General features: G+C 37.8%; 2 protein-coding genes and 1 long non-coding RNA gene across 4 annotated transcripts in view; 1 reads left to right on the forward strand and 2 right to left on the reverse strand.

Annotated features, from left to right (window-relative positions):
* Positions 1 to 8,097, reverse strand: part of pde6a (phosphodiesterase 6A, cGMP-specific, rod, alpha) — a 43,739-nt gene extending 35,642 nt beyond the window's left edge. The window contains exons 1-3 of the mRNA XM_044363737.1: positions 8,030 to 8,097; positions 2,074 to 2,135; positions 326 to 659 (exon numbers count right to left, since the gene is read on the reverse strand). Coding sequence (XP_044219672.1) covers positions 326 to 654 — 329 coding nt within the window. The 5' untranslated portion in view covers positions 655 to 659; positions 2,074 to 2,135; positions 8,030 to 8,097. The remainder of the gene's footprint in view (positions 1 to 325; positions 660 to 2,073; positions 2,136 to 8,029) is intronic.
* On the forward strand, positions 3,964 to 12,581 carry slc26a2 (solute carrier family 26 member 2). 2 transcript variants are annotated; one of them, XM_044363739.1, is made up of 5 exons: positions 3,964 to 4,095; positions 7,062 to 7,687; positions 8,043 to 8,333; positions 9,569 to 10,017; positions 11,518 to 12,581. In XM_044363739.1, exons 2-5 carry the CDS (start codon positions 7,076 to 7,078, stop codon positions 12,347 to 12,349), a joined length of 2,184 nt encoding a protein of 727 aa, XP_044219674.1. In that variant the 5' UTR covers positions 3,964 to 4,095; positions 7,062 to 7,075; the 3' UTR covers positions 12,350 to 12,581. The 2 variants fall into 2 exon arrangements, with proteins under 2 accessions (XP_044219674.1, XP_044219675.1); XM_044363740.1 differs by lacking the exon at positions 3,964 to 4,095 and adding an exon at positions 4,259 to 4,354.
* LOC122990393 lies at positions 9,923 to 27,755 on the reverse strand. The gene is made up of 3 exons (XR_006405345.1): positions 27,603 to 27,755; positions 20,070 to 20,192; positions 9,923 to 10,009 (listed from the first exon to the last, which is right to left on the reverse strand). It is a non-coding gene; the product is annotated as an uncharacterized LOC122990393 (long non-coding RNA).

Raw genomic sequence — 27,755 nt, forward strand, 5'->3', positions numbered from 1 at the left:
AAGGTGGAGAAAATGCAAACAGAGAGTTGAAGCAGTGTGACTTAAACATGATTGATTGTAAGGGTGTGGATGTCAGCAAAGTAAATGGATAAAAAATGTTCTAAAAAACAAAAAATCTTATTTATCTTTTTGTCAATGATAATGAGACCATGGAGTGACAGTGTGTGCAGTTCATACAGTCCTATAAACCTTTCATTGTGAGGAAACATTATCTTTATGGTATTTTTTGACAACAATACATAATCTTGTTGTGTATTCCTTCAGGAGCTGTTGTAAAGCTGTTAAAAAAATCAAATGCAACTCAAAAAAAGAAATCCCCAATAACCTGGTTGCCAGCTCGGCCACACCGTTCCTCTGGCGGTACATGAACAGGCTCATGCGGTCGGCCCTCATCATGAAGCTGAGGTGTCTCATGAGGTTGAAGACACACTTCTCCATCTGCAGGTTGTCCTGGATGTCCCGTATCAGGTCGAAAAGGATCTCGCTCTCCTCCACCGACGTCAGTTCATGAAACTTGCTGACATCCACCGCGGTCTTCCGGTTGTTGTCCAGCAGGTCTGAGACGACCTTAGGCCGGAAGTTGTTGTCATAGTATTGCTTGGCGAACTGTGGGTTGGCATCCAGGAACTGCTCTGCTGCTGCTGCGTCCACCATGGCTGCTGCTGACAGGGAACAATTTGAAATAGATTGTAGTATTGCTTGTAATAGCTATGTAGTTTTAAATTCCACAAATGGTAGAGAAAGTACACAGTATGAGAAACATTGTCCTCACAACAACAATTACTGTAGAGCTCACTTTGAGGAAGGCATTTAACTCTAAACTGATCCAATGGTAGAAACATTCCAGTTAAAACAGCATTCGTCAATGTTTTGGCCACTAGGGGACATAGGATGTCCACAACAAGCTGTCAAACCCACAAACTTCATATATTTTTGCCTTTTTGTACACCTGATGAATGTATGTCGAATATTCACTCTCCTTTTACCTCTAGTTTGGTCTCCACCAACTACTGAGAAAAATATTTGGCTCATTAGCTGCTTGACGTTCCACTTGCTTCACCACATTGTCACTAACTTTGTCTGCCATTGGTGGTCAGCTAGTGTACGGTGGGATTATCAGAGCTTGTTTGCTCAAACAGCTGTGTGCTGCTGCTAGAAATGAGGTTCATGAGAGCAAAATTTGTGGGCTGTCAATCCAAAAACAATTAGCTAAAAGAGGACAAAAGCTCTGGGGGATAATATTTTTGTGGGTTTGTCACTTCAAGCAATCACATGACATGTAACCATATTAAATATTAGTCGTCATATTAGTCTTATTCTATACTTTTGCCTGATAATATAACTATAAATACATCTATAACCGTTGCTGTGGCTTTGACCTGAAAGTTTTTAGGTCATTGAGGTTTATCATCGCATAAAATAAGACAAAGGTTGAATTATGATTAATGCAGAGTGTATGTTGTCACAATGCATCATCGTTCTGATGTGAGGCCTCACCTACATCAGTGTTGTATATGTTGTAAACTGACTACTGGCATGGAATGGGATTGGGGATGGGATGCTAATAGTTCTTTGTTCTATTGGTACATAATGGGCCACCAGAATTTATTGCCGGATCTCTTGTAGACCACTAACCAGACCTTGTTTTACTGTGACGTCGGGCATTTTAGTGCCGTTAAACAGGATATTTTTACCACATTTACTGTTTTAACCCAAACCATGGGAAGCATTGGCGTATCACCTGCAAGCAAAAACGTTCCTCCATTTTGAAACAATTTAAATTTGATCATGTGATCTCGCACAATCAATACCGATGTGTAATAATTCCGTACCAACAATAATCAGACTATTGACACAAAGGAATCCGTATAAATAGCCACTTCCATTAATTTAACCTGCTAGTACTGCAAAATGGATAGTTGTCGTGACGTCAAGACAATCAAACAAATTTGTGTTTTCCTGTGATTATCTAACCTTTCTGGCACTTGTTATATTGTCTAATCTTAACCAAAGTACTTGATATAGAAATGAATCCATGAAAGCATGATAAAATAACGTATGACTGAGTCCTACCTGTTGAAGTCCGTGTATTGTCTCCAGCAAAGTGTGTAATCCCTCTGTCCTGCTAACCAACTCTGCAGGTGGATGAGAAAAGAATACGGGATTACAAGGATGGTTTTAAATGGTCATGTGTGGACATAAGCCTGCATCCAATTACAATACTGGGATTACGATACCTTCCAATGTTTAATGACACAACATGGGATTCCTGTCTCTCTGAGTACAAGACATTGTTAGCACTTATGGGCTCTTGTATAGTGTAATTAATTGAATACTGAAAGTAGTCAGTTGTGTTAGAATATTGTATTTATTAACCACATACCACCATAATTTAACATATCTTTTGGTAATACTTTCACCCACAGTAACACCCAAAATCTATATTTTTAGAGTCCCTGTGTTCTTAAAAGGTGGCTATTAAAATTGGTTGTATCCTCTCTTTGTGAATTCATGTCAGTTACAAAGGATCTTAATGGTAACAAGATTTTGAGGTTTAAAAAAAGTGTGTGAAATCATCTGTAGAAACCTTTCAAAACACCCCTGTTACACTATACTACTCCTCTCTTATCCATCCCTATGCTAAAGGAAGCAGGTCATCATGCAAGTGACAAAGCAGCAGAAGCAGTGTGTACACCGTAGTAATATAACTTAGAATAAGTGATTAGACTAATTAGAGGAGAAATGAATCATGGATTTAAGATATAGGAGTGGCTGGAGAAGTTTAAATAGCCGTTAACTATATTGCTTAATGGTCTATTTTCTCAAGAACTCATGACTTCATTTTAGTGCACGGTCCTATTTTTATTTTTTTATGAATCCCTCACCCTGTCAGTATTAAAGGTTCAAATTTCACCATGAAACAAGGCCCGAGGGACATAATAATGTCAGACAAGTATTTGTGTCAGTTTGTATTTTCCTTTTCCTCAACACCACCATCCTGCTCTCATTTCCATAGTTTGTTACTGTTTGTCACTTCCACAAATTAAGGAAAGCTAGCAGTTGAAATAAACAACATTAAAACTTATTTAGTTAATCTACTCTTCATATACCCGTCATATCGGGTTAGTAACCACAACACTGATTCTGACACTCCCTGTGTTACTTGTTACACACATCATGGGGTTCAGTGATGCTGATTATGTCAAAAGTAAAAATATAACATTACATCTACTCGCTTCTCCTATTGCTCATACTATATCACGTGTCTCCCCACTGTGGTGACGAACCACAATCATCTCTCACTCTCACACACTGTCTGGAGGAATATGAGACAGAGAATAACAAACAGTAAGAACAGAAGACATGTTATTGGTGTTAACAAAATAAACCTTTTCTAAATGTACGGCTGGTTCTAGTTGCACGGTGTCAATCAATGGGCGTCTGTTCAGAGACTGGAAAACTAAAGAACTCTCACTATTTATGAATACCACACTGACTCAACTTCCTACAACCTTCATTTGTAAGACTGACCTTGTTCAAATGACTCATTCATTTATTAGACTTGAGAAGACAGGCGTTCTTACTGACAAACTAAAATATATATTTCACTGCATTTGAAATATTTCTACATATTGTTTGTTTGTTTTTTTAAATAGTTTAGGGTTTTAGGTTTTTGATTTGATCAGTCATAGAAATAGAAAAGTTGTGATTTTGGCATACTGTTCAGGGTGTGGATAGCTTGTTCCAGGATATTATAAACAGATTAATTCATTTCTGAAGTAATCCTCCTTGTTAATTTACTAGAATAACTATACAAAATACATTCCTGTGTGATAAATTCTGCATGATTATGTTCCTTAAATTATTGCTGTTTTTTCTATTCTTACTGTGTGATATTTCTTTGCTCTACAAAGTGATACGTCTTTCTACACAAACCATCTTTGTCTGAGGAGCGGGTCATGGGACGTACACAGAAACGTCATCACGCACAGGAGCTACAGGCTGGTGTAAAATGAATTTGAAGCGGAATGAAAGTCGACAGTCTGAACCATAACTTCAGATACACTTCGTAAACGGCGACTGATTGGAGCTCAGGTCAGTTATTTAACACACTTAACAGCAACGTTTGTTTATTGCAGTCGCGGGCGGGTTGTCACGTTAATTTTACGTCAGTTGTCCAGAATGTGAACTGCTGTCCACGTTGACAACTTTGTTTACAATAGTGCCCATTCATCGCTCGGCTACCGCGACGCTTGCAGACAGTTAGACTGTAGTTAAGATTAATTATAAATTTGCAAATATGTTGTGATTTCAGCGTGTTTTTCTTCGCTCGGGAGGATCAACTATTGCACTTGTACGTATTGTCATTTATTGAAGTTTGACTTTTCGATATCAAAGTGCTCGCGATACACAAATAGCTTCAGTTTTAACTCCGCTTCTCAGAATTAACCGCCTGCAAAAATAGCCTGAAGGCATGACTAATAATCTCATTAACGTAGCAGTAACGTCTCCTCCCGATGTTGTCATCTGTACTCTGCTTTAAAAATCTCTAATGAGTCTGCAGAAGAAATGTTTACTGTGAATTATACATTATTATGAATATTAACTCTGTTATTAATTAATTATCAAACGCCACATGCATTCTCAGCGGGGAAATTTGCAGGATGAAATAACTTATAATGTGATACATCTGGTTGAAAGGTGACATGCACTGCCTTATATAACGGTTGTTTCATTAGCATTTCAGTTGATTTCCGTTTTCGGTTCATTTAGATGCTGCTGAAACCAACAATAACCTGAAATCTGCCACAACTGTATCTTCTTTACATTTTAACATATGCATACTGCTCATATCCTGACTCTTCATTGTATGGAGTGAGTCATTTTTGATCTGGCAACCACCAAATTTTGAACCACAAATGTATTTTGCATCCATATATATCTTATCAGTCATTAATAAATGTGTGATTGATCCTTCATTAATGTTTCAGAGAGCAGAGAGAGTGTTTTCTTTAGGTTTGACACTATTTGTTTATAGAGAAAATACATTCACAATCACACTTTATTATGAGCTCATGTTTTAAAACTGGAAAACATAACTAGAGTTATTTCTATGAATTTTATTGAAAGTAATGCAACAGCATTTTTGAATGGCGGGTTTCATTATAACCATCAGTCATTACTGCCTGCATGTTCTCCTTTTAGTCTTAAAACAAAACAAACTGGTTTGCAATTTTCAAACTAACAAAACTGCCAAAAAACATGACTTTAACGGTCCTCTTTTTTGTTGTCTCACTGTTTTTGTCCCCTTGTGAAATTGACTGTGAGACTGCAGATTGATCTGGGCAAAGTTCGGATTACTGTGCTGTTGTGGCTGCTGTGTGGGGAAGTGGTGTCCCCTATGCATGATAGTCAAAGTCAAAAGGGCCTTTCCTCCATTTCCTCTGTTCTGTTCTCTGCTAATACTTTCTCTTTGACTCATTGTTTTTCATCTTTGAATAACAGATCCACCAAATCAGTCAAAATAGGGTCTCAGGTACTTTTTATAATCCTATGAAAGCTACTCTTCACTATAGGGAGGTCTATGTTGGGCAACCACTCTGTTGGTTGTGTGGAAATTGATGCGTTTGATTTGTTATTTTGTTACTTAGGCTTGTTTGCAGGTGCAGATGCCCACCTGGGTGGAGACTGGCAAATGTAGCAATATGGTGGGACACGGCCAGTTCTTGTCACAGTGTCAAGGTCCCCCTTGAACTCTGTCCCCTCTGTACCAATGACAGAAATACACAGACATTGCAATCTATAGTTTCACTGTTTCAAGACTCCGGATAACCTCTCTTTATCTTGATTTGACCCTCTCTAGTGACTTTAAAATCCCTCTGAATAAATATGTTTGCAGGTCTGTGTTTGCAAAAATATATACCAGCTGCGCCAAAAATAAATAATATTGAAATATTTCCATTTTTGTATATTCTGGGCCACTTTAGGAACAGTCATAAAATCAGACTTAAAGAACATAATTTAGGGTGTTTTTATTGCTTTCAAGTGTCAAAGTGGGTCAAATTTGACCCAGACAGTACAGTATGTAAGTGTTAAAAGCAGTCTTAAAATATTGCTTTTCTCCCAGGCTTTGGTAGTGTGTCTGTGTGTGTGTGTGTGTGTGTGTGTGTGCATGCTTTAGTGTGTGTCTGCTGTCGTGCTGTATTTTATGTATGTGTGTGTGTGTGTGCATTGTATAGGTGGTTGAAAGGTTATTTTATTAATGTATAGCCTATATTGAGTATTTTATATATATATATATATATATATATATGTTTTCTATCTCATCTGTTTGTTGTTTTCTGTCTTTTACTGTAAAGCACACTGAGTATGAAATGTGCTGTATAAATAACAATTGACTTGACTCTGACCCGCAAATGCAATCTTACTAGGTTTATTATAAATGATGGGTAATAAAATGCCATGATACATTATAATTTAATTATTAAATTCACTATTAATAAAGGCACATACACTGTGTTACATAATGCAACCTATCAGCATGTTATTGAACTAGTTGTTCTCAGTTTCATTTATACTTTGTCCCCAGTTTGTTAATAACAGCGGTATTTATTGCATCGGGGTCACTAAAGTGTAAACTGCACTGCATCAGTAAGGAGAACTATCTTACCTGTATATCTCCCTGCCTCAGCTAAATGTGAGAAATAGGCTAAATGTCAGGCCCACACCCTCTGACCTGACATAGGATATCACTAATGTGAGTCTCCATTATACTCCACACTGCTTCTCCAGTGTAATATGTAGTTAAGTTTTTAAAATAAGCATCTGTTTATCTTAACCACTACAGCAAATAAAAATTGCACAAGAGCACACAAGTTGGTATATGTAGAGATTTTTCTTTTTGTTTGGCATCAGCCTAAAAAAGTCTTACACCACTTTAGGTCTACCACTAACATGCTTGGTGTTCAAGTGACTTATAGTTTGCTTGTATAATCAGTTGTTGAGATAAAGCTGGTGTGACTACTTGGCTTAACAGAAATTTTTCCTCCCCATTACCACAGAAAAGGGCTCAATCATGACTCATGATGATGACTGTACAACGGGAGAAGATGGAGCTGAGGGAGACCAGCAGCACCATCCTCTCATTCTGGAAAGAGTGGAGAAGGATACAGAAAAAAACTGGAAAACCGTTGTCTCCAATCGGCTAAAGAAACACTGCTCGTGCACCTCAAAGAAAGCCAAGTCCAAAATACTGGGCTTTGTCCCGATTCTGAAATGGCTGCCACAGTATCAGCTCAGGGACTGGCTGCTGGGTGATGTCATGTCTGGAGTGATTGTTGGAATCCTATTGGTCCCCCAGTCTATAGCCTACTCCTTATTGGCTAGTCAGGACCCCGTTTATGGTCTCTACACTTCGTTCTTCGCCTCCATAATCTATGCCCTTTTAGGCACTTCCAGACACATCTCAGTAGGGATTTTTGCAGTACTCTGCCTGCTTGTGGGTCAGGTTGTGGATAGGGAGTTAGCTTTGGCGGGATACCTCACAGAGAGCAGCAGCATCAGTGGTAACGACAGCACCGTCCTGCTGGCTGGCCAGGGGAATAACAGCTATGCGGTAGACTGTGACAGGAGCTGCTATGCAATCACTGTGGGAGCCACAGTTACGTTTACCGCTGGGGTTTATCAGGTAAGTGAGCGCTCCGTGGCCTTATGCAAATTTGAGCTCATGACTCTTGTACACTTAGAGCTACAGTGTTGTCTGACATCTATGACTTGCATTGGAAAAACTGGAAGACACACAATGTTGTTTGTGATTTTGTACTGTTCAAATATTTGGTCAAATTGTATTTTTATGCTTTTGCGACGTTGGTTTCAAAACTTTCATGCCAATAAAGCCCATTGAATTGAAATAAATATATCTTAAGTGTCTTTCACAAACATTTCTATGGAGGAAATAAATGTTCTAAATCAATTGAGTGAATAAAATTGACTTGAGTTTTACCTTATGCCATCTACTCCTTCTGCTTACCTCTTTCTCTCAGGTGCTGATGGGTTTTTTACAGGTAGGCTTTGTCTCCGTCTACCTCTCCGACTCCCTTCTCAGCGGGTTCGCTACAGGAGCCTCCTTGACCATCCTCACTTCCCAGTTCAAGTACCTTCTGGGCCTGAAGATCCCCAGACCACAGGGCTGGTTCACTCTGTTCAAGACCTGGTACAGCGTGTTCACCAACCTGGGGAACACCAACATTTGTGACCTGGTGACCAGTTTGGTGTGTTTGGTGGTACTGATACCTACCAAGGAGCTCAATGATCGTTTCAAATCCAAGTTAAAGGTAAAGATGGCAAAGTGCACATTGGTTTAGTGAAAATTTAGTAAAGGTTTTGCATGTGTTGGATTTCTGAAACCATTTTCAATGAGTGTCAGTATGATAAAGCTTCTCCAAAATCTCCAGGATTGCAAGCAACCAGACGCAACAGGTGCAAAGGTCAGACGCCCTCTGACATTGTAAATATATACAGCATATAGTTGTGTAAGATCAAAGTTTCTGTTTTTTAAAGTCTATTTTTGGCCACACTAGCAGTATGCTGCTGGCAATGTTGGGTGATCAATCACTTGGTCACTCTTTCGATCAAACACTTTGGTTCAGAGTAAAACAAACTGCCAGCTGTTGGTTATATAGTGATTTTAATCTTGCACCACCACCAACAGATCAAATGTTCTGCCTTTAGGCACAGGATAAAATATGGTTATGTTAAGGTATATATTTCCTTGAGGTGGTTGAGTTTAATGTCGAAACTGATTATGTTTAGGTTATTTATTTTGTTTTATTTGTTTATTTGATAGGGACTGAGCATGTTAATGAACATCAGTATATAATACAAGATGTAAACATGCCAGAGTTAGCAAAAAATGCTAATTTACATCCGTTGTCCCTAGGCAGGTAACAAAAACAAAGACGAATATACAAATACACAGCATAAAAGGATGAAATAAATTATACACATGTCCGGTTAGATATGGTCACAATTGTGGTTTTCATTGAGCCATTGTTCGAGATAAGACTCGAAGGTGGAATATGTGGGGCACTCCTTTAATGCAAGTTGTAGGTTAAGATTAGATATGACTGAGGCTATGTAAATGTTGGTGTGGTTAAGGTTAGGGTGTGAATGTTGGCAGTATTTCCATTTCCGCTCATAACTGTGAGTGAGATTGAGAAGAACACATCGGCCTCAGCTATACTTTGAGGGTAATGCTAATCAGTCAGCATGCTAATGGTGGTAGTATTAAGGTCAAAGTACATGCGAGCAAAGAGCTGACGAAGTTCAGCTTCAACTGACAAAGGTTAAGCCAAGTGTGACACTGTGGAGCTGAGCCCACGATGTACCAAAAAAGCCACAGTACACAGGATAAACCCTTTTGATTTATCTACAGTAAAATGGCCTTTCCTCCCAGATTAAGGTTTACACTTGTTACGCCATTAACGCTAAGAATTTAGAATAACAAAATGGACTTCCTTCTTAATATACCTAATAATTTTGTGTTTTTTTTTTTCTTTTCATTACCCAGGCTCCAATTCCCTTCGAGCTCTTTGTGGTGATAATTGCTACACTGGCTTCTCATTTTGGCCGTTTCAACACGGAGTATGGGTCAGGTGTGGCTGGCGACATCCCCACGGGTTTCCTCCCACCACAGATGCCCTTATGGTCTCTCATCCCCAGCGTGGCTGTCGATGCTTTCTCGGTCGCTATCGTGGGATTCGTCATCACAGTCTCGCTGTCAGAGATGTTCGCCAAGAAGCACGGCTACAAAGTGGATGCCAATCAGGAGATGTACGCCATCGGCATCTGCAACATCCTGCCATCGTTCTTCCACTGCTTCACCACCAGCGCGGCGCTGACTAAAACCCTTGTCAAGGAGTCGACAGGCTGCCAGACTCAGATATCAGGGCTGATCAGTGCCCTCGTCTTGCTGCTGGTGCTGCTGGTCATCGCACCAATCTTCTATTCCCTTCAGAAGTAAGTATTCACAGGTCTTCTTTATTTCTTCCTCTTGCTAATTCATCTCCCAATTAGTAGTTAATCAGTTAATTCTGATGTGTTGGAATGACAACGTGCATGCTTAATCAATAGAATGATGAACTAAAATCAGCTTATTGATAATGGTATTTTACCATTATTTACATTTATACTTATACATGTTATAGTTGAAATCACATTAAAACCTGACATGAAAACATAACATAAAACACACACAATCACAGGTGGGATGGATAAAATAAAATCAGCTGTGAAGAAAAAAAAGATAAGCCACATGAGCAGAAGATTTCCATGTGCACATGTAGTAAGTCAAGAGTAACTGAGAAGAAGGAAACTCTGCATGTCTTTGACCTCAGAGCTGTAACCCTTTCCTAAAAATAGTACCTACTTCTGCGGGAAGCTGGTCAGGGCAGTTGTGCCCGCTTGACTCACCCGAGTAATTTCTCTCTTAACCAGTCAGACGAGCCAGTTTTTGCTCAATCTCTGAAATCCATGTAGAGAAGAATCATCACATACATGCGTACATCACTAGACACATGCAACATTAAATTTTTGTGCCCACAAGTTTTTCAATAACCTTTATGAGAATGCAAAAATATATTTGATATAAAAAGGATGTAAATATGTTAACTGAAGCACATTTCTGAATTCAATTAGTTTTTAGAGATTTATTTTATTTAAAAAATATCAAGATGTTGTAACCATCCAGACATAAATGACAAAAATGCTAAAATTTTAGAAAAAAAAACTTAATTTAGGTGATACTCAACCAAAATCATTGAATAGTGCTCCATAGATATTGTAGATATTGCAACACTGAAGTTGACAGACTACTGTATACCTTCAATACATCAGCTTGACAATCGAATTTCATTTGAAGAAAAAAGGATCCACTTCAGGCTTAAAACACGTGTCAAACATTCCAGTGTCAGGCTCCCAGTTTTGATCACTGTCTATTGATTGTGATTGGAGCTGATGATTGGTATTGATCTGCGTCTGTGCTGTGGTGTTACTTGTGTACACAAACCATAGACATGCACTTCACTGATCGTATGGAATGTCTTCATCAATATATAATATACTGTCTTATCTTTTTTTTCCTTATCTCTTTGATTGTCTCCTCTCCCTCTCTTTTTGTCTACTGTTTTGGTCTCAGATGATTCTGTTTGTTATTCTCAGTATCTCAGTTTTGCCCCCTCAATTGATTTGCTTTAAACATTTTAAGATGAAAAACTCTTTTGAATGGCAAAAGATTACAGCTGATCATTTGCTATTTGAAATGCTTAAAAGTAACAGAGACTTTTTAATGCTTTAGCCACAATCAATAGAAGACAACTTTGAGTTTCAGTGAGTCAGTGAAAGTTTCATTAAATATCTTTCACTCTTCAGAGCAGTTGCTGTCCTCCATGAACACCAACAAGTGACACTCCTAACCTTTGCTCTTCCCTTCTTGTCTTCTTGCTTCCCTCTCCTGCCCAGATGTGTATTAGCCGTCATCATCGTGGTAAACCTCCGTGGCGCTCTACAAAAGTTCACAGATGTTCCCCGTATGTGGCGCGCCAACCACGTCGATACTTCCATCTGGTTGATCACCATGGCGACATCGGCGCTGGTTAACACAGAGCTGGGTCTCCTAGTTGGGGTTATAGTGTCAGCCTTCTGCGTCCTGGGCCGAACCCAGCAAGCCCAGGTCCTGGAGCTGGGCCGGGCTCCGAACACGGAGCATTATGAAGACCTTTCTGCTTACCGCGGCCTTCAAACACATCCGGGAGTGGCTGTTTTCAGATACGAGGCACCGATCTATTACGCAAACCAGAGCTTGTTCAAAAAATCTCTCTACAAGAGCGTAGGGCTCGACCCTCTGAAGGAGAAAACACGGCGCATGAAGTTCAAGAGGAAGCAGAGCAAACAGCCAAAGGAGGTTCCAAATATGAAGTCAAAGGAGAATGAGGTAGCAGGTAAAGAGGATGGCGGACCTGATGCGACTGTAACCTTGATGCTCGACGAGAAATCCGCCTGCAGATTACACAGCTTAGTGATGGACTGCAGCGCCATCTTGTTTCTAGATACTGCCGGAGTCAACGCTATGAAGGAGGTCCGCAAAGATTACGCAGAACTTGGGGTCAAGGTTGTCTTGGCCCAGTGTAATACCTCAGTACTGGACGCTCTTGAAAGAGGAGGATACTACCCTGACAAAAAAAAAGAAGGTGATGGAGGAGAGAGCAAAATGGTATTCTTCACCATCGAAGACGCCATCCACTACGTCCAAAGCCTCTCTGTTCCCAACGGCAATTATGATAGCAAATGTTGAGATTATCTATCTGGCCAAATATGTGTGTTTACATGTGTGCATTCACATCTCACATAGTACAAACGAAAAGTCTATTGTTGCCATTGTGCCTTGTAAAGTACAGTGTATGCTGAACTCCCTCCTTAAATATTCAACACCTATCCTACGTAACTGCTGCAGATAGTTCTTTATGTGATGCTGTTTTAGCATGTTGAATGCTAAAAGCATCTCCTTTATAGAAATGGAGCAAAGGTAGATAGTACTTAAAGTTAAAAGTTAAACTTCACAGCTACTGTGAAGTCTGTATTTCACTTTGTATATTTTCTCTTTGTTGCACACAGATGCCCAAATGACTTCATGAACAGTCCAACCACCAACGCTCAATACATACGAATTTCACTGAAAATTTTAAATTAACATCCAACATAGAGGTAGCTATAGCTATTCATATTATTTCAATATTAATGTATCACACTTTGATGCCCCTAAAATTCAGTCACATGCATAGTTGCAGTGTAATAATTGTATTCAATAGCAAGTCAAAGGTTGGTGAAAATGATCCAAAGGTCAATATAGCGTGCGTGAAGATTTTATGATAAGTAATCGCACCGACTGGGAGGGGAGAAAGTTGTGTGTGTGTGCAAAAAAGTGAAAAAGGTTGACATTGTGAAATGCTGCTTTAAGGTGAACTCTGCTTGTTCATTTTAGTTTCTGGTTAATTCAGAAGCTCCAAAAGTTTGAAATGTCTTGCTCTTATGAGTTTAGTTTATAGACATATGCTATCCTTAAAATATTTATTTTGCAAAGAAATAGTCAGAACGTACCTCAACATGAATGTAACTAATATTGATCCAAAATGTGTTTTTCTCTCATATCAACAATAATCAGGGGTAAAGTTTTTCCTGTGGGAAAGACTTTGTCATGTTTACAAAGCCATTAAGCAGTAAATGGACCTTTCATTTACAAATGGAACATAGTTGAGAATGCCCTGCGGGGGCAGACAAACACCAAAGCTGAAATTCAGTAGAATTTTATTTTACATTTCATCTTACTGCCTACATGTATCTAAACTGCAGTGGTCTTTACAGATGCCTATATAGTGCCTTTACTGTACAAACTAATATGCTGTGAATGATTGCATATCAGGTCATTTGACATATGAATGCACTTTTTTATTGTTGCAACTGGACAACCCTTTTATATATCTTTCTGCTCCTGAAAGCACAATCAGCTCACAATCCACAATCTTCTTGTTGCCGTTGTGTTTTTGGTTATGTTTTGGAACAAATCTCCGCAGCTCCGGATTTGAGGCTGTGGTGTTGTTTTTTTACAACTCGACAGGCCTGTACTGAATGTGTCACTATGATTTAGAAGTCTGTAATGTTTGTCCTTGATCCATGTTTGCTGAGGGTGACATTACCGACATCAGAAAAACATACCTCTGAAAATAAGAGTTTTTCTATTTAGGTCCATTCATTTCTATTTTTGTGATACCAGAATATTCAAATACTGTCACAGGGGATTGAATCGGGTCTTCTGAGTCAACGGCAGAGACAAGATTTTTCACACAGGTCTCACTGAAGCCTCCAGTGACAACTTATTTTAAAAATCATATTGAAATGAAGAGTTTATCACTTCGAAAACAAAGGGATTATTTCCATTCTATGTATTTATGTGAAAATGAGAGTACAGTCTGGCATGTAGTTTGATCTTGAGTTTTTTCTCTTTCATACAAGAAATGCACAATATCTTGTGATGTTGTCTACATTTGTGTTTGTAGCTTCAGTTGTTTCTGCAACAAAACACGGTGCGTTGAACTACCTAGTAACATTACTTACTGAATGTAGCACTTATAAAAACAGTTACAAGTTCACATTAAAGAAGTGCTTCCATACAGTAGTGACATGATTCACTACTGTATGGAATTTCAAATTAGAGTAGCCTTTTGCAGTACGGTATGCAGTAGTTTTTCTTGTTTTTTGTTTTGTTTTGTTTGTTTGTTTTAACCAAAAATGTAACTATGCGCAAAATAATCTTTGTTAGTAGCTGCCTACTTGAGGTTTTGGGGTTATGGTTCAGCTGTACCATTTACTGTTTCCTCCACATGTTTATGACACAGCCTTTGGACAATTTTACATTCCTATTACAGAGTTTCACTAAAGATTAAAGCTACCTGTTGGTTGGAGCAATCCTAGGTTCAGTATGTAAAGTTATCTCATAATTAAAATCATTACACTGTTATATATTTCCATATATATATAATATGAAATGTGTCAGTATAGTGCTCTTAACTGTTCAAATATATTTCTTACATTCTATACTGAGTATAGATTTGAATATGAGCTCTAATATATGCCATAATTAACTAGAAATACCACCTTGGACTAGTCAAGTTGCAGTTTACATCCATGTCTGTCCAGACTCATAATATTTGTAGTAAATACTAATATAATTTCCAGTGAGAAACATGCTGTCTTCACTTAGAGACCATTTAGATATGAAATGTCATCACTTCATCATTTTATTCTATTAGACCTAATTTGTGTGAAACTTCGTTATAATTATGAATTTTTGAGTAATGGCCAACAACGTGTTTTGTGAGGTTACAGTGACCTTTATCTTTGACCTTTGACCACCAAAATCTAATCAGTTCATCCTTGAGTCCAAGTGGACGTTTATGCCAAATTTGAAGAAATTCCCTCATGGCGTTCCTGAGTTATCGCGTTCACGAGAATGGGATGGACAGATAACCGGAAAACATAATGCCTCCGATCACAGCTGTCACCAGCACAGAGGCATAAAAATGGACATATATTTGTAATTTAACAACTATTGTGAGTTTGATTCTGTCAGACAAGGGAACCATGCAGCCCTCTGCTCAACAGAATGTTTGTTAAGAATTTGTCGTTAATGGAGAATCAAAGCCCCATTTTCCTCCCCAAAACAACCAGTCTGTGCAGGATTATGAGATTCGCAACTGCACAAATATGCATTAGTTTAACTGTCACCAACAGAATGCAGCTCTGTGTATTCACAGAACACTTCAGACAATCAAACTGTTTTGCAGGAATGTTGTTCTGCACAACTGAAATGTTAAGACTTGCACTTTTTACACTTTTGTTTTGCTGCCATTGAAGCTCACCCACTTAAAATAACTGCCTTTACAATCCAGGTGAAAGGGCGTATTGAACAGGAGCTCAGGGACACTCCTACAACCAATCCCTACAATGACATATGTGATTGAAGAGTTGTTTGTATAGGATGTACTTAGAACTGTGTTGTAAATACTGAAGTTCACAATGAATTTGAGTATGCACAACACCCCTCTAAGTCTGCGGTACTGCTTCCGATTGGGCTGAAATTTTGGCATTATTGTAGGGCTTTGAGACAGTTTTTCTGACCCAATTCCAATGAATCCATTTAAAGAAAATTAGGGCATCATCTGTCAAGGGTAACTGCAACTCTTGCCAGGATAAATCAATCCATAATGAAATTATAAAAATCGCTGCATAATTGTTGTGGAAAGCTGAACTATACTGAAAAAAAGCGCTTATATGCTATTATCACCAAATTTGAGCATATATGTTAAATTTCTTGCTTTGTTTTGTGTACTTACAGTCTGAAGACAACTGTTGGACTTATCTTTTTTTTTTTTTTTTATTATTAAACTTAAATATTCAATTGATCAAACTAATCGGGATGTAAAGAAAGAAGATTTTGTGTGTGTTATTTGATTTCCCAAAGGCTCTTTGGTTGTTATGCCAGACCTGACAATGATAAATCTGTTTTTAAGACTTGGCCTTAGGGATATAATAGAACTTGTTTTGGGTTTGCAATGTACAAGATATGATGGATTTTTGGCTTCATATCCCCAATTTTCTTTCTAATAGTAGTTTTATAGCTGCTTTTCTACAGACCCATAATATATTGAGCATTGAAACTGAATTATGTGTTTTCCTATAAGAAAAACATTGTTAAAGTGCATCAGAACACTGGTTGTATATCGTTTCCTGAAGTTCGTATGCAGTTCTAAAATATACCCTATATATATCATCCATTAGCTAGTGTTAGGATGTGAGCAATGATTGTTAAAAATGTTTTATATTTTGTGGGTTTTTGTGTATTTTTATGGTTCTATATCAGCGTTAAACAAACCTACATTTTCATCCTGCACAACAGAGATGAGATGCATTATGATGGAATAACATCATTCCGTCCAATTTCCTGATATGTATGAAAAACATTATACCATATATTGCTAGAAATGAAGAAATAAGACTTATATACATGTTGATAATCAAGAGAAAACTGAACGTTTCACAGTTCGTGTGCCATTGATCTCGAATTAATAAAATGCTTTAACAACGATGGCAGTGTCTTATCTGTGTGAGTGCCTTATCAAGTAGCTTTAATAAACATTGTGTACTCAGCAAAGAGAAGTACTGACCGAAGTATTAATTTGCTCCTGACTCTTTGTGTTATGACTGCTTATCTCAACGTATTTATGTGCCGTGTGGGAACAAAATCTTCTGTCCTTTATCTTCATGTCTGGAAAATGGTTGATAAATTGGTGGTTGCATCACCTTTCAAACAACCGTTGTTGACTTAGAACAGCAAACAATTCAAGCGGCCTTTCATCACATGTGTTAGTACCCCAGTGAATTCCCAACCCATATAGAGCATTAGAATTGTTTTTTTGCCAATGAACTGGACTATTCACTGCATATTCTAACATCTTTCTTTTGTTACTTCTATGGAAGATGTTTATAAGATGTTTAAGCGTTAATTCATCATTCTTTGTCTGTCTTTGATTTGACCGAAGGTTTACATCTGCACACCAGCAGTTCAAATTCAAAATTATTCTATCCTGTGCTTATGCTAATGGATAGATAGGCCTACATTTAGAGTTGAGTCTCAAAGCTAAAGTTTATAAGTTTTCCAAGCTGAAACTTTAGCAGCTGCCACACTAGCAGCCCATGCACAGGAGAAAATAAAACTGCTGAACAGATGAAAAATTGAGAGCTAGCTTTGCCCTAAGTTAAGCTATCTAAGCTAAGTTTTGAACTGAGGGTGACACCAGATGAAGAAGGCTGTATTACCTAAATTAAAAGTGTTCATTGCACCTAATTTAACTTAATGGGAACGTTAGCATGCTAACATACAGTTAGGGTGCTAGCCATTTACTGTATATAGGCTACAGCCAATAGTGCTAGCATGCTAACTTTGCATGAAGTTATAAGTACAGTTGAGGCTGATTTAAACTGAAAACACATCATATATTGGAGGATTAAAATTACAAATAGTATCGTTATGTAGATGCCCATGATGGAAGATAGCATTTGTTTCTAAAACACTAATGACAATGACTAACCTTATCACATGAGCAACAATCAACTAAGAGTCTTTATTTTAAACTGCGGTGTAGCCCATTCTTCTTGTGACCCTTCACCACTCATTACAACTTTCCCTGGATGACAAATTACAAAAGCCACTGGGAGCACAGATTTCAGATAGAAGTCAATGCAGGTTTCAAGGTGAATGAAAATCCTTTAGAGTTCAGTCAATAGTTGGGTCTGGCTCTCCAAACAATTCCAAACGAGACAAAATAATCAAGACTACCTCATAAGAATTTTCTAGAGGGTTACACTACCAATGTCAATGTCTGTCCTGGCTCTAAAACAACACCATGCCATTATTAAACTTACTGATGAGAACTGAAATAGCAGTTAATACAGGGTTTTGTTTTTACTGTAGTCTTTATACCTTTTATCCTCTCTTTTTTATAGCTCTTTTTCCAGGTGATAATAAATTATGGGTCATTTAACACTCAGCTGAGTTGAGTCTTCAAGGTGAAGTTGAGTGTGGCACTTCATCAAACAAGACATTATCAGGTCAAGCCAGACCACACCAATATGGATTTGAAGCTTTTTCCTATTTTATATGACAACAGACACTCTATAGAGTTTCAACTTTTGTTGAGACGAACTAATTAGAATATGACCCCTTTGTCCGATAGCTGTAGTGCTAGCTGTAGTGTACAGACCACACGGGGCAGTTCGAAGGCCAGTTTTTACTCAGTCTTGAGTTTCTGGGTAAATGAGATTCCTGAAATATTCCACGTCTCCAATGGCAAGGAGAGAGTAGACTCTAAATCCTTAATAAGATATACAGAAGGCAGTTGTCACAGTAATCCCAAGTAGTCACACCTATATGTGAATTTAATAAGATTATACTCTTGTCAAAGCTTTACTCAGCAACTTTGCACAACAGTAGAACCAAGAGGAGCCAACAAGTGACCATTGTACTTCTGGAGAAAAATAACGGTGTGTGACAAGAGATTTTCTCTGTTACAACCTGACTATGTCACTGTTTAAGCTGTTTAAGCTACACTGAAACTGCACTTATCACAAGACACTGAAACAAAGGAGACACTTTGTTTTGACACATAGTTATGCTTTTAAATGTTTTGAAATTGGACTAACTGCATAACTGTAACAGTTCGCTAATGCAGTTGTTGGGTCCTCTTTCGTAGTGCAGTGGAATTTAATAAAAGGCGAACAATAGCGAGTATTAGACTTAAACTATTGCAATTTATCTCTACTTTATACAGAAGAACTGCAGTTACTCAACTCATTAAATATGTGCCTTTTATCCTTATTTTTTTTCATCACCTTTATCGCTTTACCCAGATGGTAGAGGACCCTGCCTGGCAAAAGAGAACACAAAATATTGATAAGCATTTCAAGGTGAATGAGGATCCTTAGATGCCCCGTCTGTACTCTGATGCTTTAGTCAATAACCGGTCTGGTTCTTTGAAAACTTGTGGAGGAGATAAGAGTTTAGTGATAATGTGTTCTGGCCCCGTCTCTATCTCCTGCTCTCTTCTTCACCCCTTACTTCAGTCTCCTCATCCTCTTCTGCCACCTTTGCTTCTGGTGCAACAAAGGAATATGTTATAATGTTATGATTTTTCTATTTTCAGCAATGTTTGCATGAGTGTACATTTAGCACACATTCTTTCCCCGGCTTTCTCATTTACACACACAATTAAATGGTAAACAGGTGATTGAGCGTTTAGGACATCTTACAGAAATGATAGACACTCAACTCATTGTGTACAAGGTGTGTTAAAGTGTTTCTTACAATTGTCTACACATCAATATATTATCATCAATAGATTTTTACTGTAGCAAGTATTACTGTGTGCAATCTCAACTGTCAAGAAGGAATGTTTTGCTGATAACATGAAACTAATTAACTCCAGGTCCAATGCACAGCTTAGAAGTAAGTAACAATGTGAGCAAACACTATTAATATTACACCTCTCAAATGTGTTGTGTAGAAAAGTAAAAAAAAACAAAAATCCAGAAATGTTGTGTCACATATAACAATGTGTACAGTATAACTTCACTGGTTTAGGTTGAATGTGAAATATTCTGCACTGTGCATCAACAAAAGAAAGTGATTTTATTTCACCACTAGGGGGAAGCATTGACCAGGGAACTATGGACAACTTGGGGAAGAATTAAGTGACTTTGTATTAAGAGGAAAAACTCTTATTTCTATTTATATAATACTTATATATTCTGTATAAGTTTTTCCAGCTCTCAAAGGGAAAACCGTCAGAATGCCCAGAACTATATTGGAGAAGACAAGAGATGATCTTGCTTCTGCTCTTTGTTTTTGGTCCTCTGAACCTCATTTTGAAGGCATTTGTACCTCAAAACCAAACTGGACTCACCAGAAACCAGGACTGTACAAGGCAGGCAGGGACAGATGGCTGTAGAATCTAGAAAGACCAAACAGTATTTGGTCAACTTGAGTTCAGCTCCAAGCTCCAGTCCAGTTCAGGTTAAGTCGAGGCCTTGTCCAATGGGGGTTGATACAGAAAATGGAGAAAATCAGGTTCTTATGAACAGAGATGCAGCACCAAAAATCTGTCACCATCAATTTAATCAACATATAATATAATAATTCACTGAGCAGTGCATATAATTATGAAAAAGTAAAATAAAAGAAATCACAGGTTTAGAGGAAGCATGTCAAATTTATCTGTGGTTCACTGGAGAAAAATAAATAAAGTACCCAAATAATCAAAGTACCAGTTTATTTTAAATTAGTTCTGGGTCACCTTTCTGAACTCCAGCTGACTGTTCTCTGTATGCTTACAAGATGCAAGTTTAATCAGGTAGACAGACTGAGAGGTGAACAGACCTTCTTGTCTACAGAGAGGTGAGTAAAGCAGGTGTGATTATGGTCTCTTTCACGCTTGTTGCCTCTCGCAAATTACATTTACTGGGAAACGGCACCTGTGTTGATTGGTACACGATGCAAAACTCCTGTAATGGACGAAGGGAGCAAATTTGCACTCCATTTCACTTCCAGTCTGCATAATTTCTTTTTATTATTACCAATTCCCAAGCTGACTTTCGTAATCGAGACAGGAGAGATTGAAAATTGAGTTTTTCCTGCTCTGGAGGTGATGCAGATATTATTCTAATGTGATCCAAAGTTCATCTAAAGCACTTTAACCTGAGAATGGCTTTTCTGCCTTTTTAAATCATTCTGTAATTGGTTCTCTAATATGTAGAGTTACACTGCATTAAGTCTATATTGAATTGGGGAAATCTTTAACTTAACTTTAACTTTTTTTCTCTCAAACCTTATTTTCATGAGTCACTTAGTAAGTTAATACAATTCATTAAGACAAGTATTGCCTACAACGCAACCTTTTACAGCTATTTGAGGCAGTTTCGACAATGAAATACATCAGAGGGAGCAAAGTGTCTACATCCTGAGGAGGCTGAAGATGACTTACCCCCCTTTCTTTTAAGTCCTAGTCAACTTCGACTGCAGGACATCCTCACAAACTGCTTCACAGTACAATATCGATAGCCGAAGAGCAAAACCTCCTATCTGAAAAATGCACTTCTTTCAGAAAACTAAAGAAAAACTTGTTGTTTTCCTGCAGAATGCTATTTGTTAAGGATACCCAATACATAATACAATGTTTTTGGACTATATTACTATACTATGTGTTAACAATACCGTAATAACCATACAAACATACCATAAACAATACCACATAATATAGTAATATAGTCCAAAGACAGTGTATTATGTATTGGGTATCCTTAACAAATAGCATTCTGCAAGAAAACAACAAGTTTTTTTTAAACAAGTTTTCTCAAAAGAGTGCATTTTTCAGATAGGAGGTTTTGCTCTTCAGCCATCGATATGGCAACTGCATCATCGCTGATACCAAGGTATCAGTCATTCAAGAAATCTATCTCAAATGCTGTCTGAGAAGAGACTCTACCCAGCAGGTTGCACCATCTTGGAATGACAATACTATATTTCATTGTACACAAGTATAATGACAATTAAGTTGAACTGAATCAAAATTAAAATAAATTTTGACTACATTTCAACAGCTTGTGGGTCTGCTCTCATTGTCCTTCTGTGTAGAGCTACAATTTGTTGTTATTTGCAATGTGGACAAAAGGTGTGTCATTCCATAAACGCCATGACTACACACGGCCTCCATTTCTTTGTTTGCTTTTCTACAGACAAAGACAGACAGAGAGGGAGGGAGGAAGCGGGAAAGAAAAGCTTGTGGATAAAGCATTTGTCATCCAGCGGGATACTGTTTCAAGCTGTCAAAACTCCAATGTTCTATGAGGGGACATTTCTATATTTCACTGGGGTTTTGACAGGGGAAGCCAACAGGCGTTTTATGTTTGCTGTCAAGAACGATTTTATCACCACCATCTCACATCAGCTTGACTTTCTTTCTTCCTCAGATCTAATTTTTTTTTCTCAGATTCAGCTGACAGATCTGCAATGTCTGTATTTTTACCATTCCATGGTAAAAATACAGTACAGTATGGTAGTTGTATGTGCAGTACGAGTCAGTTTTTGATGTAAAAATACTATTGTTTGAGTTCAGTCAGCAGTGGAAAATAACAAAAAGTTTAGAGGTTCTCGTATAAACTTTAGAGGTTCTCACATAACAGCTATATACAAATAATTGTGAGTGTCTGGTTTGACCTGTGTGGTGCACCAGATGGCTGGGTTTGGTTTCATAGCATCAGCACAATTCACATGGTGTCAGGCAGCGCAAGAAAAGCTGTCAGTCAAGTGCCTTTCAAAAATGTTGATGTAACTCTGGCAAATGTTGTGCTGTCCTAACTGGGTCAAGCCTCAACAAATTGGCTTGTTAAAGGATTTGTTCACCCAAACACCCAAATAACATTTCTTATTTACCAGTAGCAATAAATGCAGAGTTTTAGTTTTATGTGCCAAGGTTTTGAAAGTTCAGCCATTGTATAGTCATTTAAATTTTGCATTTGCAGCTTGCAGTCTTATATAATTTTAGAAACAGTGTCCTATTACTCTGAATAATGCACAGACTGCACTGTGAACTGTTTTCACTATTTTTTAAGAAAGTAGTTCTAATGAAAACTGTTCATTAGACACATTAAAGACACATTGATGTTGGATTTTTTAGAAGTAGTTCAACACTGTGAGCTTCACAAATCTCAGCAGTGGACATCTAAAGACAAAAAAATATATTTGTTTCTTTGTTTAGTGTGCCTGCTTGATACTTAATTGATACTAAATTAACTGAGAGAAACCTTCTCAAGCTTCACCTCAGTTGACATCTCAACTGCTTTCATGGAGAGATTTGAGGTATGTTGTGTGGAGATTTGAAAGAAAGATCACACACTCAGTGTGACGACTGATCTTGAAAGAATAATTAACTGTAACCACTGAGTGTAGGTAACATGGATAGCAACAACTCACTGACCCCTCCCCACAACTCAACTCTGCACATGGGGCCGTTACCACATATCCTCAAAGGGAAAATGCAATATATACAGAATTGACATCCAGCAAAACAAAATTCAAAGTCCAATATTCCTCATAATGAGTTCTAATTTCATCAGTATTGTCTCAGTATTTATTTACCACAGTGTTTACTTTGCCTCACAGTAGTGAATGATCCTTTAACCACACAGTGGTAATTCACTGTCTGTGCCTGTTGCTGAACATCCCTCTGATCTTGCATATGCAAACAGAACTTTACCGCTATTCATGCAGGGAGCCATCGTTAGTGAAGACAGTCTTGCAGAAATTAACACTGCAAACCCAGAAGGTTCCATTCTGCATAATATTAATTCTGGGCCATGATTGGACTCGCTAAAGTGGCCTACAGGGAGCTGGAAGGGACACTGTGCTGTGGTGAGCAGATGGTGTGGAGGAGGCCAAGGCCAGCAACACACACCGACAAACTCACACTCACATACATGCAGTGTACACACATGCAGAGACGCATGCTCTCTCACATGCATGATGACCTCTCTAAGCTCCCCACCACGACACCGAACCCCCCGATTTCATCTACTGACTGAAAATTAATGGATCAGTGGATCGACTAGGGATCACACACACACACACACACACACAAGCGCTATCAGTTGACCACCAGAGGCTCTGACCACATGTTCGCCGAAGCATGACTGTCAGATGGGCAGTGTGTGTGTTGGCTTGGCTCTCTGTTGATGCCTGTGGGACGACATTAAAAGGCAACACGAGGGCTGTGAACTTCATTTACTGCAAACACAAGATCACCAGCCAGAGAACGTGCTGTGTTAGTCATTTAAAGTGATACTTAACTCCTGCACGTATCCATGGAGATGTGACTCAGTTTTACTTAAAAAAAAAACAAACAAAAAGTCACTTTTTGCCAACTGACAATAGAAAATACATGATATTGACGTATATACGCCCACTTTTATTCTCCTGTAAGTACACTGTCAGACGTCACCTACAACAGACCATCATCTCTATAATTAAAAACCAGTAAACTTTATTTTTGTTGAATGAACTGGGTTTCCATAGTCAATCTACCACTTAATTTAGCTTAATTTAATTATAAGTGTGTTTCTGAACTGACACTTCTTACAATTATAAAGGTCTAACAAATTTAAGACAATTACAACTACCTTTCATCGTTAAAAAAAAACTCTCCAACATTGTTGGTAGGAGACGGGAAGAGGAGAATTGTTTCTGGTGTCAAAGTCACATGCTTGTTTACTCTTTCACTGGTTTTTATTTAAAAGCTTAAAATAACCTACAGGATGTTTAAACTTTCCTGACAATGCTGAATGCAGAAGAAATGCAGAAACTTTTTTGTTTAAAGATTCTGTCAAAATACAGTTGAGGTAAATCAATTCCTGCATTTTGATCAATGCAGGCAAAGCAGGCTTGATTTTATTTTATTTATTTTTATGATTTCTTGAGAGAAAACTTTCTTCATTTACCATCAGTAAAATTCACATATCTTAGTGTTTGCAGCTGTATAGCTGGCTGATTAGTTTTTTTTAGACCCCACCACAAAATCTGATACATGGTTGGAGGAAAGCTATTAAAATATCAATAAAATAACAATATACAGTGGTTGTTAATATCTTTACAATCTATTCCTGCTATGAGAGGGTCTCTAGCAACAGTTTTGGCAACTTAATTTTATTTGCTCCCTAAGTTTTATTCCTAGGTGAACGAGAGTGCTGCTGTAAAATTGACTTACATCACAGAAAGGTGCAAAACAAGTAAAAGTGAATGCAGGATAAAATGTCAACAAAACCCCATCAGCAAGAGACAGCAAAAGAGAAGCAAAACTATTATCAAAACCCACAATGCAATGCAAGAAGGCTGGAAAGACGGCAACTTACAGATGTCTCAAAACAAAAATGGTATGATAAATAAATGTTAAATGCTAAAAGCATTTTTCACAGAGCTTGTTGTAATCAATCCGTGCTCCGCCTATTGAAATCTACAGAGAAACAGAGTGCTGTGTTTACACCGACATTATCAGCAGATCTGTGATCATCTCCTCTGAAAGCTTGTTGCTATCTAGCACTAATGCTTGTCTAAGAAACAAAGACTCCTCATAAATTTCATGTCTCTCTCCTCCAACACACAGATGTGTAATGTGAAAAACAGTTTAAGTCCATCTCCCCTCTGTCAAAGTTTGACCTGTTGTTCTTCAAGAGTAAAAAGCTTTTTGTTATTCAGTTCTCATGATGGATTTCAATATGACCTCTCTGCAGCACATTTACTTTATTTACAGCTGACACTTGATGTTTCTTCTGTTATTTTTTTTTACTTCTATCCCTCTCTTAATTTGTTAGAAATATTGTGATACAAAGAAGATGTTTTTTTGGTTAATTTTTTCTGAAATCTGCTCAATTGCTTGATAGATAAGAGCAGCTTTTGAAGTTGCCCCTGCTGGGCGGATGTCATGTGCCTCCCTGCTCTGATAGATCTGCATCAACTGCAAGTTAAGTAACAATTCGGAAAAGGCATCCAAGCTTTTTGTCAGCTGTTAGCTCTTCTCTGACAAAAGAGCCTGTTGATCTGAAGCAATTCAAGAGCTGTTGAGAATAAAAACCGCCTCATTCAAAGACCGAGACAGAGAAAGACAAGGACGCACAGGAAAAAAGAAACAAAGATTAAACAGCTCACCTGCTCAGAGAACTGACAAAGTAGCATGAATGTTTTTTTCCTCTAGCGCGATTACTGTATTTTTCCTACTTTGCAACAAGCGCTTAGACTCACCAACAATGAAGAATTGTCTAAAAGTTCTCTGCTCTCAACACATTAGCATGTAATGTCAACATAAGTTTGACAAAACTAAAACTAAACAACTAAAAGGTCTGTACAGAAAACATAATATGCACGCACATTTCAGACTGGGCACGTCTAAAAGTGTTGACTGTAAGACACCAAACCAACACAAAGTTGGCAGCATAAATCATGATATTTTTAAATCATAAGAATTAAAAGGGAAGACATAGCATATCACATTACTGTTAATTTTGCTGAATTGTGCTGCCATTTTGGCCAGGACTCGCTTGAAAATTAAGATCTCACTAAGTCCAGTTTAAATAAAATTCAAACAATGCTACATAAAATGCTATATAACACTACAACACACAAACCATTCACTTTATATTGATTTCCTATGATTTTCTACAAAGACAAAATAATACAAAAACCCAATGCTATATTTTTTGCACACATGCCTGTTTTTGATGACAATCATTCACATGTAATTTTTTCCTCCCGTCTATTCTATTCTGTCCGTTGCTTGTAAATCTATTCCATCCATCTCAACTCTAAATCCAAAGTGTTTCCTTCTGGAAAATGAAAAGAGTGAGTGGCAGGAATCATCCAGGACTTTTTTGGCAAATTATTTCAGTCCCGTCTCCTACAAATTATGTTAGCGAAGTGATTTATGTTCACTGGCAACATTCAGTGCCAATGCAGGAAGTAGAAGATGCTTATTTACAGTACAGCAGCGAAAAGTAAAAAAAGAGGTCACAGAGGTAGTTGGGAGTCTAAAGCACTTTGCACTGAACATATACACTCAGTTCAAATGTTTCATCTGATACGTTGACTTAATCCAGGTTGCATTTCCCTCAAAATATATTTAGCATTTGCTGTAAATGAAGAAGGACTAGAAGCTGTCAAAGTTTTACCTTACATCTGAAAGACAAAAAAAATCAAGCCTGAAGTCACTGATTATCATCATCATACTGTTTTATATACATATTCATGATATCGTCTTTAAGACAAGCTTTCTCAATACCTCCTCCTCCTCCTCACTTAGATGAAGACAGAATGAATCAATGTTGTAGTAAAATGAATGTGGGCGAAAGAAAGAAAAAAACAATGAAAACAATACAAAGATAAAGAAGAAAGGGGAAGAAACTGAGAACCGGTCGTGATGAGCACTGATGTAGAGGAGAGGTGAGTCACTTCCTGTCTCAAAATCATCTGATGCAATTTGCTCGATAGTACAAAAAAGACTCACCACTCTGTTGGTCTTTCTGAGCACAAAACTCTCAGTAAAAAATAATAATAAGTGGCGTTTCTTTCCTGAAGAAAACCATGTTTGACTAAGTGTATATAGTACATACTCTACGCCGGCAGTAATATTAAACTAAAAATGTAATCTAGTAAAACTTAAGACAACAAACTCTAATTAAGATTGCAACTATTCCCATTTAAAAATTACATAGTTTTAAAATAATATTGTTCAGATAACTCACTCAGTATCCTTAAATTATATGAGCCAGTCTAAGGAAGTCATTTTTGTAGCATATAAATAAATATTTTGTACAGTTTTGAATAAAAACATTTCATAAAGTGATATATCATATTTAAAACTTTTCAAGGATGTGCAAATTTGGGAGAATCTCCTTACTGTTTGTGAAAGCCGTGAATCTTTCATTTTGATAGTACAGGGGTGTAGGACCGGGCCACAAATTTGAGTCGAGGGGTTTATTCTCAACAAAGGTTGTTTAGAGAACATAAATTTGTAGCAGTCACCCCATTTGTGGGACTTGCTATCATTTCC

This window comes from Thunnus albacares, chromosome 10 (assembly GCF_914725855.1).
Source record: "Thunnus albacares chromosome 10, fThuAlb1.1, whole genome shotgun sequence".
Lineage (NCBI taxonomy): Eukaryota > Metazoa > Chordata > Actinopteri > Scombriformes > Scombridae > Thunnus > Thunnus albacares.